This window comes from Zootoca vivipara, chromosome 4 (assembly GCF_963506605.1).
Source record: "Zootoca vivipara chromosome 4, rZooViv1.1, whole genome shotgun sequence".
Lineage (NCBI taxonomy): Eukaryota > Metazoa > Chordata > Lepidosauria > Squamata > Lacertidae > Zootoca > Zootoca vivipara.
Window position 1 is genome coordinate 77,134,546 of NC_083279.1, and position 17,028 is coordinate 77,151,573.

Genomic DNA, 17,028 nt, shown 5'->3' on the forward strand with positions numbered 1-17,028 from the left:
CCTTGGAAGATAAAGGTCATATATAAATATAACAAATAAATATAAGATCAGAGCAAGATCTAGTTTCTACACAGCCTTTGGCAGCCTCCTAGGTTTAGCTCTAAGTTGGCATTACCTAACAATAAATACATCAGTTATGAAGCAGATGCATTTAGGTGGCATGAAGTCATTAAGTAGAGGTGGCGACAGGCCGACAAATAAATGTACTTGCACTCTAAGATTCCCTCACCAAGTAACAGTGATCCATTTTCTGGAATGTGAAGAATCAATACAATGAAGGAAATGTGAAAAATACAACATGCTTTCTTACAATAAGAAATATGTCAGTTTTAGACTGCCTCCGCTTTTGAAAACAATTTTCTTTTCATTTTGACTGAAACCCTGGGTGTGTTTTAAAATGCACTGATTCAAGTTTTAGTAGGTTTGCTGATATCCCTTCAGTATGGTCCCAGAAATAGTATTTTTTATTTTACTAAATTTATATACTACTTGACTGTAATAAAACCTCTAATTACCTCGAACAGGAGGGAGTGGTCCAGTTTCATATAGGTAATTAACACTAAGGCTTGACCTGTTTAGCCAAAATGTTGTGTTTGTGAACACATGAATCCAGACAATCAGACTAACCATGGTCTGTCGAAACCAAACAACTTTGCTTAACCATGGTTTGTTTAGCTACCCAATCTCCAGAACCTGGGCAAGCTACCGAGGCATAAAGCAAGAACAGCTGAAAGCAAATCAACTTTCTAGGAATAAGCCATGTCTTGTTTGCTTATCGGTGAGACAACTCACCCCCCCCCAACAAATCAGGGTTAAAGCAAGCCATGGTTTAGCATTATGCGCAAACACAGCAATCACAAAGGACTATTATTTAATCAGAAAGAGCAGGCTGAAAAGATGTATGTTTATGCCACATTCCCTTCATTATTGATTTAGATGAAACTTGCTTCATTGGGTATCTTTTTAGAACAGATTTTTTTTCTTGTAAAAAACTAAATAATTTAACACACACAATTGTGGGGAAAAATAGAAACCTAACAGCTCTTTTTTAAAGAGCTGACTATGCCAATGAGTTTTGAGACAAGCATCTGCCAGCAACTGTGCTGCCACACTTATGAACATGATGCCATATATATACTTTTTCGTGATCTATTACCAGATTTCTGTGGCTCAGCAATTGTGCATTTTTCTTTGACGGCTCTTGTGTGAATGTAATTCTACCTCAGCAACTTTTTACTGTTTGTCAAAACTCTACCTGTTATCACCTCCGTTTCAGACACAAAATTCAGAGTCTTGTCTCTTTTCTTCCAGCTTGTCTTAATTTATTATTAATAGTGATAATTAACCAACCTCATAGTAAAAAAACTTTCACATTTTAAAAAAATCCAAAGAACCTCCATGTGCAAAATTAGCTTGGAACACAAGTTATGCTTTGCTTTAAAGCTAACTAACAGAAACATGTGAAATTGTTAAAACACAATTCACCATGCTAAGAGAGTTTCATCAAAGTGATGCAAGTCTTGAGTGTCAGCCATTATTGAATTCAGCATTGAACTAGGCAGCAGTTCTTCTAGACCAAATTGTTTTGTTGGACTTTCAAAGTCGAGTATCTTGGGGGATGATTTAAGTGACAAGTCTGTATGATCCTCATATCCATTTTCCTTTACTGGACTATGATAATTATGGTCATGGTTTGTTCCCTGTGCACCATATCCACATTCTTCTTCTTGCGGAAGTTCCAATGAAGCAACAGATGGAGTGGGAGACAGCAGCTCAGATAAAATGTCATCAAAACTTGAACTGCTACACTGGGACATACTGGTGCTTAGAGAATTCAGAGATTTACTATCTTCAGCATCAATTTGGTCCTGCAGGGCATTTAACAAGCTCTGCAGGGGGTCACTTTCTTTCTGGGATTGAAGCTGTGGCTGATCCTTCATCCTTTTCTTGGGAGACCGCCTGTTTCGCACCTGACCCTTTGCCACCTTATCTAGCGAAGCCAGTTTCTCCTTCTTAGCTTTCAGCTGCTCTCGAAGTTGTTGGCGCAGTTGGTGTGTTATTGTAACACTTGACTCTTCAACATTCTCAGCCGATGTAAAGCTTTTAGTTTTACTGTGGCTCGGTTTGGGCCCAATCTGGTTACCCAAAGCAACCAGTGAGCCAACCCTCTCCACCACAGTTCTTTTGCTTCCAACAATGTGATGCTTTTCTATAGGAGGTCTTGCAGAAAGAGTAGGTGAAGATGGAGGAGGAGCCTTATTAGAAGAATCCAATGCCTTCTCCACTATCTTCTCCCTTTGCTTTTTTGAATGTTTTGCTTGGAAACCATGAAAGTGGCCTGCCTGCCTACCAAGTGAAGTGCAGCGAGTTTCTTTTTTAATGGGCTTTTTACAGATCTCTGTGTTATTATATGTTGATAAACTTTTGGGCATGAGAGGATGACATCTTCCAAGTAAGCCCTTTACCCAACTGCCTGTGAACGACTTTGTTCTGTTTTTAGGGGCCGGGTGAGAATAACTACTTGGGGAAGATGCAGCACTAGCCTGGGAATTTGCTGTTGCTTCTCTCCGGTGTTCTACAGTATTATGTGTTATCTGTACACTATTCTCTGCTTTTGTTCTGCTGCTTTTGTTTTCTTGATTTGCTGTGTCCAAACTGCTGCTATCTTTGATCAGAACTTCAGGTTCTGCCCCTTGAACTGGTAACATTTCTGGTGAATAATGGCTATTGCTCAGAGAAACGACTGGCATTATAAACATGTTACTTGCATTGTTTGGCTGCCCTTGATGCAAGGGAGTATTGGCATTTTCAAGTAACTTGCACACCTTCCCAGCAATATCTCTTTCAGAAGTAGCTGGAGAAACTTTAACTTCACCTGGATTATGCAGCTGTGATGTGTCTGTTCTGACTGTCATGTTATTTTCCACTGCAGGGCTTTCATCCAGTGGTTTACCTTCAGAGTCAAGTGGAACTTGCACAAGAGTCAAAGTTACAACATCATCATTGGCCAGATTTTCCAAGCCACAAAGCATATTACTTTTGTCATTCGCAATCAAGTTTTGTGTCTCATTTGTATGTCCATTCAAGTCATCGTCAGTGTGAAAAATTAAAGGTGCTTTGCCGGCAGCCTTGCCATCAGCATATTTAAAAGGAGAATTTGGCTGTGCTTTCAGCAAAGGAACATTCATAGCCACTTCACTTTCTAGCTGGAAATCTAGACCATTTGTCAATCGTGGCGATTTTCTTTCCCAGATGATGATGTGAATCTCTGAAGGGGGGACGCCAAAGATCTTGTGTCTTCTGGAGTACGAACCCTTTAAGTCATCACACTCAAGCCATGTTTCTGAAAATGAGAAATGAACAGTTCAGAATTTTAGGATGCATAATCCCTCATCACAGTTCTCTGGAAATCACCGTTCTATTAATTTCAAAGTCTTTTAGCACTTTACTGGATAAACCAGCTTTGAAATATATCCACAAAAATAAACAGCAACTAGCTTGCTTGCCCACATATACCTATGTAAGTCACAAACGGTCTCCAATTCTGTACCACTTTACAATGGCTTCCCTGCCTGGAAGCAATTTTTACTCACCACCGGAGATCAGGAAAACAGTTACTTACAAGTCTGATGTGAGCATTTATTTCACCTCACCAGAAAGTGTTCCTAATAATGGATATGAGTACTACTTATTTTCACAGAATCATAGAGTTGGAAGGGACCCTGAGTATCATCTAGTCCAACTCCCTGCAATGCAGGAATATGCAGTTGTCCCTTATGGGGAATCGAACCTGCAGCCTCTAACCAACTGAGCTATCCGGATGACTGGATATAGGACTGATATAGGAACGGTTTTGGAGCTCTCTCTTATCTTAATCTGGGATCACGACACAGTAGAAGACATAATGGTTGGTTCTCCCTGAGAAGGGTTTTGAGGGGAAACCCTCCCCATTACTGTGGGAGGCTCCCAGGTGCCTTTTGGGACAGGATTGGCAAGGGGATAATGGATATGAGTGTGCTGGAACTACTTATTATGAAACAGTGATAGCTTGTGTATACTGGGTTAGAAAAACTTACAAGAGAACAGCACACATACTGCTAATTGGTCTACTACTTATGGCAGGCATAGGCAAACTCGGCCCTCCAGATGTTTTGGGACTACAACGTCCATCATCCCTGACCTGTTAGCTAGGGATGATGGGAGTTGTAGTCCCAAAACATCTGGAGGGCAGAGTTTGCCTATGCCTGAGTTATGGGTTCCTAATCCCTTGCTTTTCTTCCCAGAATCATCTGAGGCTACCAAACAGGACTTGCAGCAAAAAGAGAAAGTCCCAGGCAAATTGCAGGAGAGCTAAAAGGAAAGAGGAGAAAGCATAACAAAACAAGATTGAACCACTGCATTTGAAATTTCCTGATGAAGGACCTGAGAGGGCTGGAACACTCTGCACAGTAAGCTTTTTCTTTTACATGTGCTTTCTGCTTTCTTTCTACCAGCCTGTGCAGACAGACACCTATTGAAGGACAGGTGATGGGAGTGCACTGTACTTACCATCTGAATCCGAGATCCATGTTATGAAGTGCTTTGCCTCCTCCTGATACTGAACAACAGCTGTTACTTGGTAGGAATCTCCTTGAAACTGAAATGAGTAGGTCTCCAGATCATTACGTGGCAAGCCTTCCACAAAGTGCATCATAAGTACCGAGGAAACACTACCAAAGAAACAACAATTTGTAGCTTTAGAACTATGTAACTTATAGCATTATTAATATTGGACACATCATCCACACACAGCAGAATTGGCAACTAGCTGCTTAGGATACTCCATTTATGAACGTTTCACAAGTGTTTCAAAAGCTTTTTATAAAACCACCCAAATAAGACTATTTGAGAGCTTATAGCAGAACCTTGGAGGTAGGCACAGATGTCTAGCTGGCAAATTCATAGTTACATGATGGGACCCAGCAAGGCTACTAATATTATGCCAGAACTGCATTTTCATATAACACTAGCAGCAGCTCACTGTCCACCTGCGATGTAGTTATACTCACATCAACAGCTTAATATGGTTCACACTTACTTTTCTAAAACCATTTCTCTTCTTTGAGATGTGTGATGACAGTTATTACAGGGACCAGTATGAACAGCTTTCAGCGGGTGCCATTCTGGGATGATATTTGTAAATGTTGTCAACGTCTTCCGACACCTGAAATAAGAAATGATCCAGTGCTGTGAGAAAATTCTTGCCAAGCTAAACCCGGGACATCCAGAAGAGTCATTCATATGAATGATCCACATTCAAAATTGCTCTAAATCTGCTGCAACCAAAAGGTTTAATGTAATTTTAAGTTCCAAGTTAAAGAAGTAAATACTGGCAAATTTCAGGGATTGTCCTAGGATGGGAACATTTACCCCATGCAACAGTTTTTAATAGCTACAGGAACATACACGTGCTGCTTGCAGGTGACTGAAATTCAATAATCAATGAATTTTCCAGTTTAAAGTAAGCTTGACTGTAAGCAGTGGCATCTCTGCAACAGAAACAGAAAAGATATCTGTGGATATGTACATGATTCTCCCCTGCATGTGAACATAGCCTTGGAGTACTGTACTGCCGGCAAAGTGTGCTGGTTGTTTAGGCTAGCAAATAGCCGTTGGAGGGAATGTCTGTCAATATGGGGTGAGATATTATGCTCCTGGGCTTGGTGTCTTTATCAGGGAATAGAATCAAGTAGAATGGGATGTATCTGGGAACCTAGTTTATGTTGAGGCTAAACATAATGTTTGGGCTACTGTCATATATTGCAGTGTTCAGCTCTTGAATGCACACTTTAACTGGCAGGATCAATTCTGACCAACAGCAAGAAAAACTAAGGAATTATCGAGTACTGCAGAGCTAGCTTGTCTTTTCTGACAGCAAACTCAACATTTTATGCTATGCTGTGAAAGAAGACGTATGGCATGCTCATAACACCCCATCAATCCTGCACATGTTCTGTTTGCAGAGAAAAATATAAAGACATCCACGCTGATTTGAAGATTAACACCTGCTTGTATTAAGGAAGACGAGAAAGAACTTCAGCAGAAACTAACCTGTCATTGACTTGGTAGCCACACTGTGAGCATTCAAACTTCCATGAATAAGAGTGGAGAAACAGTTTTTCTGTTTGAGGATCATTCTTTAAAAGTAGAGGGAATGCAAACACCGGGCTCTCCTTGTTACCTTTGAAGAAAAGAAACGGGGGGAGATACATGAAAGCGCCCTACAGGACAGTGAAATCATTTTACTATGTTTCATAGAATCACAGAGTTGGAAGGGACCACAAGGATCATCTAGTCCAACCCCCTGCAGTGCAGGAATATGGAGCTGTCCCATATGGGGATTGAACCTGCAACCTTCGCATTAGAAACACAATACTCTAACCAAATGAGCTATCCAGGTCCTTTTAAAATAATGTAAGATACCTTGTTGAACACGGCCAAAATCTAGTGACTCTTCAAAAGACGTTTCACATATTTCAGAAAGCACTTACAAGGGCCAATTCTTACAAATGTTGGCGCACAGGCTCATAAAGCGTGCTTTGGTTTCTGTTCAAACAACGAAAAGTATGAAGGTATAAAGATACCTGAATTTTGCATTGAATTATACACTTTTTAAGTCACTGAAATATCTAAGAATTATACATTTTGCTTCCTATATTAAATAAAACCTAAGACCTAATTTATGACAACTTTTTTTTTAGTAACTGTCAGCAGCAGCTTATGCATCTTTACTCAAAAGCAAGTTCCACTGAGTTCAATGGGATTCCCAGGTGAGTGTGCACAGAGAGTGCCGTTGGAGTGCAATTTTCTTCTGACACCTAGGATTGGGATATACATGATGAGAAACTCTGAGCACTTACTACTTAGCAGGAAGAGGCTAGAAAATCTGGTGAAGGTATCTTAACAAGGAACCCTGTTAAGTTAGGGCCATAACTAAGTGGCAGAGCATCTACCACCTACCGGAGAGCTGCTACCAGTCAGTGAAACCAACACTGAGGTAAACCAATGGCCTGACTCCATATAAGGCAGCTTCCCATGTCTTAAATGGAATCTGCATGTTCAGAGGCAGTATACCCTTAAACATTAGGTGAAAAAGGCATGGCCTTCACACTCAGTTTCAGAACTTGCCCAAGGCATCTGGTTGACAAGTGTGGGAAGCAAGATGCTGGAGTAGATGGACCTTTGATCTGATTCAATGGTATCCTTCTTATGCCTAACTGAGGAATCAGTGGCCCAGAAAACAGCTAGAAAACCAGAATCCTATCTGAAGCTAATGACGAAAAGTAGTTTGCAGCTGTTGTACAGAAAGGAAGTACTAGCATTGTAATATATTAGCACAGAACTCTGAGGAATGACTGACTCAGGACCCATAAATAAACTAAAGATGAAGGAAATCTACAAGACAGGAAAAAAAGAAAGTAGGTTTGGCACTAGTTTACTGTCATGTTTGGAAACTTAGTGCTGTACTGTTATATGTAAAATAATAACAACAGCAATAATGAAAAATCCTTTAGCAATTACTTACCTAATTTACATTTAAGTTGTGGCTGAAGCTGGACAAAAATTGTATTTCTGATTTCATTCAAGTGTGATTCAGCTCTGGAAAAAACATCCAAAGGAACTTCCGAAACACATTCACCTGCACAAAACAGAATGATCCATCAACATTTTGTCTCCAGGAAATGCCATTTTTTTAATTCTGTACCAACAATAACTGAGTATTTATTTCACTTATTAATGTATGTATATATACCGCTTTAACAGTGTCCTTGAGCTGCTAACACTATTCAATAGATGTAATTATGCTATTTGTAGCTGTTACGGCTGTACAGTGGTACCTCTGTTTACGAACTTAATTTGTTCCGGAAGTCCGTTCTTACACTGAAAGCGTTCTTAACCCAAGGTGTGCTTTCCCTAATGAGGCCTTCTGCTGCTGGTGCCCTTCCACTGTTCGGCTTCCGCTCGTATTCCGGGGCAAAATTCGCTAGCCGGAACACCTACTTCCAGTTTTGCATAGTGTGTTGCCCGAATCGTTGATTAACAGGACTGTTCTTAGACCGAGGTACCACTGTACAAGTAACCAGACTTCAAATGCTCACAAGTATCTGCTAATGCTGCGAAATCAGATTAATGCAACCATCTCTATAAACAACTATCCAAAGCTAATGGCAAGTGGTGTGAAGCACTTAAATCAACTAGTACATCTGCCAAAGCCAAACCTCTGCCTTGCCTCTCATGAAGCGGCTTTCAAATTGCTTCCTGGAGAACCATGGTGTCTTTAGAAGCTTATCAGACACCCATTAAAGAGAAATGTCAGACAAGAGTCAATGGAAGACAACTTGCCACAACTACTGATATTTTTCTGGAGCATAAAGCAAGAGGAGATGAGTCTGTTCTAAGGGTGTACTGTCGCTCCCAGCAGAGCTACAGTGAGGCTCTGAGAGTCTACCTGGTACTCTAAACCAAGCATGTGAGCTGGAACGTGCCCTGGAATAATCTGCAGTGCATTGAAGGCCTGAAGAAAACAATTTAGATGTTCCCTAACAGACAAGCTGATGTGGAAAGCACAACCAAAAAGCAACATTCAAAACTGCATTGCACAAACTCCATGCAAGTATTTGATGTCAATACACAGCATGATAGGAATATTTTAGCCTTCACAAAGCAAGCATTCCATCATCTGATGTATCTTATCAGTCTGGGCCGATTTTGATGCCATTCATGGATGAGGGAAAAGAAGGATGAGCAACAGTCCATGCTGCTATTCTATTGGTGGAACAGGTTTTGATCTAATAAGAGGCATTCACTCATGTAAAAGAGGAGGCAATTGTTGCGGATCCCTCCTTCCGGTTGCAGTCCCTTGCCTCCCCCTCCCCAAATCTGTTACAGAGGGCTGGGGGACCCTGCAAAACAGCATGGAAGGAGTTGTGGGAGGCTAAAGTGGGAAGGGGGAAATTGTTTTTTATTTTATTTTATTATAATCACACACCCATCTCTTATGTTACTGGGAAGTTATTCTGTGAAAGGCAGTAGTGGCTATTGCTCTTTCAAGTTATCTGAGCAAATGTGTGTGGGGGGGGGGGTTGTGCGGGTTTCGTTTATGAAAGTATAAATATAAAGCCGAAAAACTACACCACTGCTTCTAAAAGACTGGTTTTTTTTACTTAAAGCTGGTTCACTTTCCAAAGCTGAAGGCTGGTGCACATACTAAAGACACAAACTTATTTGAGAAAGTAAGGAAAAAAAGAAGCTGTAAGCTGCATGGATTTTAAACGGCTATGCCAACTATAAAAGAAACAGCTGCACTGTCCAAGGCTCAGAGTTCTATACACCCCACTGATTTCTCCTCTAAAAAAATATTTTGACAGCAAAAGGAAAAAAGGGACTTGTGTTTGGCTTACCCAGTTGGCAAGTATTCACAAGTGCAGTTGCTTCGTTATATTTTGCAATTAGGCTCTGGATTACAGATACGTTTTCCAAGACTGATCCACTCAGAATCATTTTTAGTGTTTCTAAATGCACTAGGGCTGACAGAATGCAATCTAACCAGCAGAGAGCGTACACATTCCTCCACTGAAGCCACAATGGCTCTGGCCGAGATGGTTTGTCTTGATGCAGAATTTGAGATGATGATGAACCAATTTCAGGGTCTGACAAAAGCTGTGCCTGAACACTGAAAATTTCCGGTGAACTTTCTTGAGCTGCCATTTTCATGTCCATTTGCTGCTCCATGGATTCTGTTGCACTATTAAAGTTCGGCTGACTGGCTTCTGGAAAGTCAGGCTGCCCTGACCAAGTCCCAAACAGATTATCTCCATTGCACTTGGGAGCAAGATCAGGTTTGAATGCCTTCTCATTTTCTATCAAGTTATCAGTCCTCGTCAATTTTAAGTGTTGGGGAGCAGCAGAGGTTACCAGGCTTGTGTCAGATGACTTTCTTTTCCTACAAGTGCCCTGAGATGGAGAATCTTTTTTATCGGTAGGAATTATAATGTTGCTTAGTGGTTCAAATCCCAGAGGGTAGATGCACTGAAAAAGAGCAGGAGGGGAACACAAAGATATCTGAGTAAATTAATAACATGCAACGCAGTTCTTAGGGATGCAATAGAGGGCTGTATAAAGAAACAACAGCTATGCAACGCCTAATTAAAAACGAATAAAATCCAAATGTGATTTAAATAGCACTTCTCTGAAATAATAAGTTCTCTTTATAATTCCAGAACCCTTCACAGTCAACGATACTATAAATTGGTTCATTGAAATTAGAAACATTTTTAGAAACATAAAAATTGGCTTGAAAGATGGTATCTGCAGAGTAATATTTGGTTTTTCTCTCACTGTTTTTTGAAAGGATATTTCTGAAATGTTTTTCTGGACATTTGATGTGCTTATTGCTGCTGCTGTCTTTTTTTTTTTTTACTTTTACATAAAGAAATGAAATTTCTAGTTTTGATGAATTAGAGTTGGAGTAATCAGCACTTAGGCTATGTACCCTTAGATCACACACCCCCTCACAGATTCTCCTACTGATTTTGCCTTTCCTCTTCCCACATCCACCACTTTTCTCTTCCTCTTCATCCCTAAGCACAAGGCATAAACTGTCTATATCAGTGGTCCCCAGACTATGGCCCCCGGGCCGGATGCGGCCCAATTGGCCTCCCAATCCGGCCCGCGACGGCCCCCGCCGCCCGCTGCTGCCGCCCACTCTTATGGCGCGCAGCGCGGCGGCGATCTTCCAAATCGGAAAAAAATCGCCGAAAATCCTTTGTGCGCATGCGTATGGGCCTCTCCCGACCCAGAAGAGGTCATTTCCGGTGCACTTCCGGGTCGGGGGAGGCCCATACGCATGCGCACAAGTGATTTTCGGCGATTTTTTCCGACTGGGAAGCGCGCCAGTAAGTGTGTGTGCGCATGCGCACGGGCGCGCACTCCCCGCTGCGCGCCAGCCCAAAGCCCGGTAAGTCTGGGGACCCCCGGTCTATATATTCAAACATAATGTATTATGGTTTAATGAAACCATTATTTTGTATGCCAAAGGGATACCCAGTTATAAAACGTTATGGCAGCTACTTAGGAAATTAGCATAAGTGCTCAGATTAAGAACCATGTATTATAGGAAAATTGGACCAATCCCAACTCAACAAGAAAGAGTGATATGCACCTGTGGATTTTCACACAAGAAAATAGATTCTTCAAAACTGATGTGATATATTCTTAGACCTTGTATGAGACCCTTCTTTTTGCAAGCTGGGCAACTTCCACTGGGAGTTACGTCTGCAGAACTGCAGTCCTGAAGTGATGTAAAACAAACAACAAATGTGTTATTCTTGAGAGGCCAAATATTAAAACATGGTAAAATGGCTTTCAGAGCATTTATGTGTTTCAGAGTTAAATCTGACAGCAGTGAAATATAACAAATCAAATACAGATGAGAGCAAATGATACTATACATAACTTGGCTTTTATATTGACTGTTTGGGCTATATGCACTGAACAAAATAGCCTTTACCATCAGTCTGACCGCAAAAATATAACCAGCAATAGATCAAATGTGTTCATAAACTTTTGGGGAATAGGTAACAACATTTGAAAGTAAATCTTTCGCCATTTCAGTAAGATTTCCGTGGAAAAATAAATTTTACAATTTTTTTTTGAAAAGTCATATAAATTAGGCCAATAGAAATCAAAAACTCTCTCAAACTTGAGGAGGAGGAATGAAAAAAGAGAACTTTGCACAATGTGAAAGAGAACTGAACTGACTTTTCCCAAATACCCCACCATGTGGAGTGCAGATGCCCCTATACCAGTCACTTGCAAACCATTTCCAATCTTCTGGCAATCCATCATTCTGCGGCACTGGCCAAATTATCATGTCACTTGCAATTTTTCAACAGTCCTAAGGATTTTTTCCCCATATACTCTGAAAAATAAGAAGTGAACAAGAAAAGTTAAATAAGCTTTTTTTTCCCCCAAGAGCAGTTTTTAGAAAGCACATTAAAGAAAGATTTTTTTTTTTGGTGGCATAGAAGTAGATGCATTTCCTTGAAGAAAACCATATAAAGAAATGTATGTGTGTGTAAGAGAACCCACACCAAAAACCTACAAGCATGTAAAGCAACTAACTTGACTCAAAGTTCATATTTGTAGTATAAACAGATGAATTAATAGCCCCAACAGCTCTTGAAAATATTGCTGCTGTTCCACCTGCAAAGCAATTAAGCGACTTGTGCCACAATCTAGGAAGATGACAAAAACTGCATGTCATCCTAGGTGCTCTACACTGGGTGTGCTACGAAAACAACCGAGGTTCACATTTCAGCCCAAGCAAATAGACAACACTGCCTGATATAGTGCCACCAGAGTTAGGCAGAAAGTCTTGCCTACGGTGTATGTGCCACGGAAGATGCAGGTACAGTGATGCCCCATCAGTTAACTATAGACAGACTGGGAGCTCCTGCAGACATGATCATGTGTGCATCCCCTCCTTCCCTTCTCCCATTCTCTAGCTAGTGGTCAGCTAGCATTAGGTGCAAGCCAGACCTCAGCTGTGCCCAATTTATGTCTTATCTGGGCCATTTTGGGGTGGGCAGAAAACTCATTTGATTATGCATTTCATTTCTCTCATGTTAAAATAAACATGCATCAGATCATGTGTATGTGCTAATAGCATTCCGACAGTCAACGGCATGGGCATATGCATGCCACTACCATGTTAGCTCACATTAAACATATATGGGTTGCTGTGATGTGGATTTAAGTATGACTGTGAAGTACTTGAAATGCTTACACAGGTAAGGAACTTTCCTGTTATCTGGTTCATATATAAACTGGGTCTTTAAGAAGCCAGTGTAAACAGAAACTCACTAGGTACAATTCTGTTCAATAGTCTTTTTTTTTTCTTGTACTTTGCCGTTCTATATTTTAATGGGAGGGCAGATACACTACCATAGCATCAACATCAGAGAGGAAGAGAAATAATAAAAAAAAACACAGTAATTCTGAAAGGATCTGTACAGTGGTGCCTCGCTAGACAAATTTAATTCGTTCCACAGGTCTTTTCTTATAACGAAAAATTCGTCCAGCGAATCCCATAGGAATGCATTGAATTTTTTTGATTATTTTTTTTGCCCATAGGAACGCATTAATTGAATTTCAATGCATTCCTATGGGAAACTGCGATTCGCTAGACGAATTTTTCATAAAACGAATTCGTCTAGCGAGGCAACCTCCGCTCGAAAAATCCTTTCGTTAAGCAGGGCATTCGTTAAGCGAGGCACCACTGTAGTTAGCTCAGAGCTAGCTTGTGATAAACTAAAACCCATTTCATTCTGAAATAGTACGTGAACATAATTCTTCAGCTTTTAAAACCAATGTCAAAAACAGTCACAAATGGTGAGCAAAATCCCTACCATGAAATTTGTCTTTCCTGTGACAGCTATGTTCTGAGTTGATGTTTTCAGAGAACCTTCACGACAATGCTAGTTTCTTTCCTTGCCAGCTCAGATTCCATCAGTGAAGTTCAAAATTTTTGCCCAAGTATCAATTTATGTTTTACTTACGGTGAACCCCACTTGCCATTCTGTTGCCCACTTACTCAGTTTGGAGCATTCTGGAGCGGTTCACAGTCCATGGGTTTTACAACCACCCTGAATAATCTGGTGCCATCTACAAACTTGACCAGCTCATTGCTCTCCTAACAATTTAGGAACGTGTTAAATAACATTGATCCCATTGAAGATTATTGGGATACCTCACTTCTTACTTCCCTCTATTATCAGAATTACTTTCTTGTTCTTTAACCAGTTTCTAATCCGTAAGAGGATCTATCCACATATCCCTTGACTGCTAAGTTCTAAATAAATGCTTTTGGCTATGGACTTTGTTAAAAGCTTTTTAGAAGCCAACACTTACAATATCCATCAGCTTGGGGTGTCAGTAAGCATGTAGATGAAGGCAAAGAACAGCAAAATGTTGGTGAAGCAGGACTTCACAAGAATTGCTTATATCTTTAATAATGGTTTCAATCAATTCATCTGGACAGAAGCTAGGCCAGCTGGTCTGCAATTTTCTGACTTCCCCTAGATCTCCTTTCAAATGCTTAGAAAGGGTGCCTAGTGGAGACAACCCCCCCATTACCCCTTTACCCCTCCTACAAAGAGTACAAGCCTGCTAGCCATTGTTAGAACAGCCTTGCTTGGATTCATCTCTGGTCAGCTTGTCCACGTAAGACCACTGACAGAAACAGAGTAAGCACTGAAACAGCAACACTTTCTCCTGTCTTTATGTATACTCAAGCTACTTTTATATATCTCATTATTAAAATCAGTGTTCTAAAACAGGCATAAAACATAGTCCATAACTATAACCTCACACTAGCTTTCAAACCAATTGTGAATCATTATCCTAAAAATGGTGCAGTACTTTCACTGAACTATTGTTGTGAAATAGCTAAAGTAACAGACAACAGCACAAACTATTTTTTAACAGTCTAATAACAAATACATGCTTTTACTTCAGCACTACCTATTTCATATTTCATAATTTCATTACGGTCAAAGACCAGCTCGAAAAGCAACAACTCGGATAGCTTTCAAAAGAATAAAATATACGTTTAAAACATTGTACAACAACAGCTTAAAGATTAAAATTTGAGATAAACGCATATACACATAAAGACCTACAATTTGGGCTACCATACAAATTGGCCCTGCCACCATGGAGGCCGACTTTGACTGTTTTCCTAGTGAACTAATTTGTTTCAGGGGGTGGCCTGCGCCGCCAAATCTGCGCACAGAATCTGGCAACCATCCAGGTCGTCTTGTGGCCTTTGCCTAAGAGGAGAAAATTGAGTTTAGACTTACCCGAAAGGTTGGCAAGCCTCTCCAGCTGAGGGTAAATGGTATCTCTGAGTATCTCATCACAAAAGGGATCTAAAAAATAAATGCTCGGGGCTTCCTATTTCCCCTAATGGGCAGGCGCAAAGTCTATGAGCATACGGGACTTTTCCAAATGTTCTTTCCAAAACCGGCGAGGGCAAGGCCGAGCTTCTGGCTAGAGTAAAGGCCCTTCTTGTGTTTCTTGATGCGAGGAAAATAGAGGTATGCTACCAGGACATATCTCTAATTTTCTACAATTATATAATCAGGGGACCTCAAGCAGTCCTGTTGTCTCTCTGTGTCCATGATTCTTTGCCTGACCACAGATCTTGTTTGACCCAGGACCAAATTTAAAAGGGCTTGAGGAGCAAAGCCCAATTTCTGAAGAGTATTCAGAACTGCTGTCTGCCAGCCAGACTGGAACCAGTCACATAGAATCAGTGGAGCTATTCTTCGGGGGAGCAATTTAATCGCCAGCCACTTGTAGATTGATGTTAAACTAATATAAGCCTCTACTCTCATCCCAGTTTCTAATCTGACCCATGCATTTGGACCGCATCTGGGGACTAGTAGGAGGGTGGCGGGCCTAAGAAGGATCCATAAAGAAGCTGTGTCAACGTTTTGGCCTTATATAGTTTTAGGGCCACCTCATGAGAAGAGAAGACTCCCTGGAAAAGACCCTGATGTTGGGAAAGATTGAGGGCACTAGGAGAAGGGGACGACAGAGGACGAGATGGTTGGACAGTGTTCTCGAAGCTACGAACATCAGTTTGACCAAACTGCGGGAGGCAGTGGAAGACAGGAGTGCCTGGCGTGCTCTGGTCCATGGGGTCACGAAGAGTCGGACACGACTCAACGACTAAACAACAACAAGTTTTAGGGCTGCGATGACGGAAAAAACTCCTTGTGTTCTAAAGAATTTGAGGATAGAGTTTGCAGATCACAGCACTACCAGTACCTATGGAAATGACTGCTCAAACACTGTTTCAATTAAACCAGTGCCCTGCAACCTTGATTTCTGGCTGATCTCCAGATTTAGCAGCCATACTGAATACTTTGGCCTTTAACTATCTGTGGCCTTTTAGAAGTGAGTGGGATTTGAAAAATGTATTTCCCTTTCCCCTTGGTTTTAATGTACCTAGGTGCGGTTTATTGTATGTTTGGTTGTAAGTTGCTTTGGGTTGCCCTGGGTAATGTAAAGTGATTAACACATTTAATACATAATAATAATACTAATAAATATACTCTCTCTCTCACAAGAGTCCATGTTTATGTTCAGGATCAGTAACATTAAATGGCAATTAAGAAACTTTATTGCTTTTAATATTGTAATTCATTTATTTAACTGATAATGAATTCTTCCCTCCAAGACACTTAAGGCAGCACACAAACAAATAATGCACACCCATGTCAATACCTGACAGAAATGCTGATTTGCAAAAAAGAACACTTGCAGCACCTTAAAGACTAACAAACACACTACATAATAAACTTTAGTGGGCAAAGAGAGCCCATTTCTTTTGTGAGGATGCAATTAATACCTCTGATCAGATAAGATTACCATACAGTATTTGTAATTCAAGTACTGTAGTTATGGACTCAACTGTTGATGGATTCATCCACATTGTTTCAATCACCATTTGCAAGAGTGATTGTGAAATGATGTGTCATGCACTGGCAGCAATATAGGTATCCTGCCCATTGGAAAATGTATTGATTTGCATAATACACAAAAATTAACAGTTTTTGTTTCCTCACCTCTTGTAGCTTTATGAAGCCAGGTTTTAAGAAATCACCTGCAATTTTCTTTTTAGTTTATATAAAACCAGGAGGTTGCTGGAAATCTCATGGTCAAATGATACTAATCTTGCAACCAGACCCCCCCACTCCAGAAACTCAGTAAGAATAGCTCAACAACTTTGGGATAAAATCCTAAAAAAAAAAAAGCCCAACAACTTTGGCTGGCCCTCACACATGTTCACTTCCCCAAATCCAGCCCACTTTGAAAAAAGTTTGGGCACCCCTGTTATAAGCAATGCTGCCCTGCTTATTTTGCAGCAGAATACTGAAATGAGGTGAACTGCTCCTTATGCTTCCTTAACATTGTGGAGAA

At 40.6% G+C, this 17,028-nt stretch overlaps 1 protein-coding gene across 1 annotated transcript in view; it reads right to left on the reverse strand.

Moving 5' to 3' along the window:
* Positions 1-17,028, reverse strand: part of USPL1 (ubiquitin specific peptidase like 1) — a 20,493-nt gene continuing 3,465 nt past the window's right edge. The window contains exons 3-9 of the mRNA XM_035115165.2: positions 11,201-11,329; positions 9,441-10,068; positions 7,565-7,678; positions 6,091-6,220; positions 5,078-5,203; positions 4,549-4,709; positions 1-3,343 (exon numbers count right to left, since the gene is read on the reverse strand). Coding sequence (XP_034971056.2) covers positions 1,482-3,343; positions 4,549-4,709; positions 5,078-5,203; positions 6,091-6,220; positions 7,565-7,678; positions 9,441-10,068; positions 11,201-11,329 — 3,150 coding nt within the window. The 3' untranslated portion in view covers positions 1-1,481. The remainder of the gene's footprint in view (positions 3,344-4,548; positions 4,710-5,077; positions 5,204-6,090; positions 6,221-7,564; positions 7,679-9,440; positions 10,069-11,200; positions 11,330-17,028) is intronic.